Source organism: Otolemur garnettii, unplaced genomic scaffold (genome assembly GCF_000181295.1).
Source record: "Otolemur garnettii isolate 467f Iridium unplaced genomic scaffold, OtoGar3 scaffold00160, whole genome shotgun sequence".
In the NCBI taxonomy this organism is placed as follows: domain Eukaryota; kingdom Metazoa; phylum Chordata; class Mammalia; order Primates; family Galagidae; genus Otolemur; species Otolemur garnettii.
In genome coordinates, this window is record NW_003852555.1 from 838,943 (window position 1) to 841,262 (window position 2,320).

The 2,320-nt window shown below is 34.7% G+C and overlaps 1 protein-coding gene across 1 annotated transcript in view; it reads left to right on the forward strand.

The window, feature by feature from the left end:
- Positions 1 to 2,320, forward strand: part of SNX2 (sorting nexin 2) — a 63,577-nt gene that overhangs the window by 39,276 nt on the left and 21,981 nt on the right. Inside the window, exon 7 of the mRNA XM_012811475.2 lies at positions 554 to 632. Coding sequence (XP_012666929.1) covers positions 554 to 632 — 79 coding nt within the window. The remainder of the gene's footprint in view (positions 1 to 553; positions 633 to 2,320) is intronic.

Genomic DNA, 2,320 nt, shown 5'->3' on the forward strand with positions numbered 1-2,320 from the left:
TTTTTTTTTTTTGCTACTATTATAAAATCAGCTATGATAAATAACAGCATGTGCTTAGGAAATCTGCAGGAAGGAAAACATTTAACAAATTCATGGGTTACATTTATTTTTATTTTTGTCAACCCAAAGTAAAGAAACTTAATTATAAGAAATGAAAGTGCTAATTGAGCTTAAGCCTATTGATTTAGAATTAAGTATATTGAAATGCAAACACATTTTAATTTACTGTGAATGTGAAATATAACAGACAAGGGATCTTATACATATAAGCTTTTGTATAAACAAACAGTGTGGGTCAGAAAACTACAAATACAGCTCAATTCTTGTTTTATCTCTTCTCCCATGTTGTAAATATTTACCAGGTAGCATTGTTAACATAACAGTTCATACCTCAGAAGGTTTTACATTTTATGTAAGATACCACCTGTACAAGTTCAGGATTTTTTTGTCAAGTTAACATTCAAACTGTATTCTAAATTATGAAGAAATGATTAGAGGAGACTGTTTCACAATAATATAAAATTATCATGATTGTCATTCATCTTCTACAAAGGCATGACCAAGGTCAAAGTGGGTAAAGAAGATTCATCATCCACTGAGTTTGTAGAAAAGCGGAGAGCAGCTCTTGAAAGGTAATTCTAGACAACTATACTTACTACTCTCTTGTTAGTACTTTAGTAATACAAATCTAATTCCACTGTATTAGGTACGACTATGTTTTAATAATTACATTTTTTTCCAAAGTGCCACTTGATAACCCTTAAGAGTGCTTTAAACTTTTATTAAGAAAATTGCTTCTTTCAACAGCACAATACTGTATGCCTGTTGGGTTTTTATTTTCATTAATTGTCTAAAAAGATAATGCCTCTTTTTGTATTGTGTGCTACAGTAACAGGACTACAAAGACATGCATTGGGGATAGAATTATATCAGAGATGTAGTCATCAAGAACTCTAAGAAACAGTAGGCTTATAAAAGGAAACTAGAAGTTGTGAATGGGAAGAAAGAGTTGGTAAAACTATTTGGATAGGCCAGGTGCAGTGGCTCAGGCCTATAATCCTCGCACTAGGCAAGTGAATTGCTTGAGGTCAGGAGTTTGAGACTAGCCTGAGCAAGAGTGAGACCCCTATCTCTACTAAATAACAGAAAAACTAGCCAGTGTAGTGGTGCACGCCAGTAGTCCCAACTACCTGGGAGGCTGAGACAAGATCTCTTGAGCCCAAAGAGTTTGAGGTTGCTGTGAGATATGACACCATGGCTCTATACCCAGGGCAATAGTGAGACGCTGTCTCAAAAAAATTACATGGATAAAAATAATCCCACTTTGATATTTATTTTTTAGGAAATTATACCATATTCATGCACTTCGATGGATAATATAGATAATTATGGTTTATCTAAATTAAATTTCCTTTTGAATTATTACTAAGCACATTACTAAATACAATGAAAACTGCAGTTTGTGCCCCCTCGTTTTTATGTAATTGGTTTTGATTTAATAGACAAGAATATTAGTCATTGCTTGAGTTCACTATTTGTAGTTGGCCGTCTGTATCTGTGAGTTTCACATCTGTGGATTCTACCAACCCTGGAAATATGGAAACTATTCGAAAACAAAATTATGTCTGTATTGAACATACACAGAATTTTTTGCTTATCTTAACTCCCTAAATGATATAACAAGTATTTACATAGAATTTACATTTTACAAACAGTTCCCAGGCTATAAATGATATAGATTCTATAGGTTTGTTCTTAAGTTGAATTTGTATGTATGTTGTTAATAGGTACATTTTACCTATGACCTATTGGTATGCCTCTGTTCGTAAGTGCAAGTCATTTATCACTTGGGTGTTTATAATTTGGGAACTGCCTGTAGTGGGCATTATCAGTGGTATAGAGGTGATTTAAAGTATACAGAAGGATATACATGGGTTATATACAAATACTACACCATTTTATGTCAGGGACTTGAGCATCCCTGGATTTTAGTGTCTGGGCTCTGTATCTGTGTCCTCAGTGGGCCACATGTGGCCCACAGGCTGTAGTTTGAGGACCCCTGACACTAGTGTCTGCAAAAAGTCCTGGAACCAGTCCTCAAGAGACACTGAGGGGCAGCTATACCATAGACTAAGATATATATGCTCTATCTTCCTAATGCCTCAGTGTATTTTCACTGTTAAAAAGGGGCATAACCCACAGATTGAGAACTGCTGCTTTGGAGCATTTGACTCTGTACATTTCCTATAGCTTTGAAGACTTGTCTTCATTATAGCAGACCAAAAGGGGAATGGATATTCCCAGAATCTTTTTTTTTTTT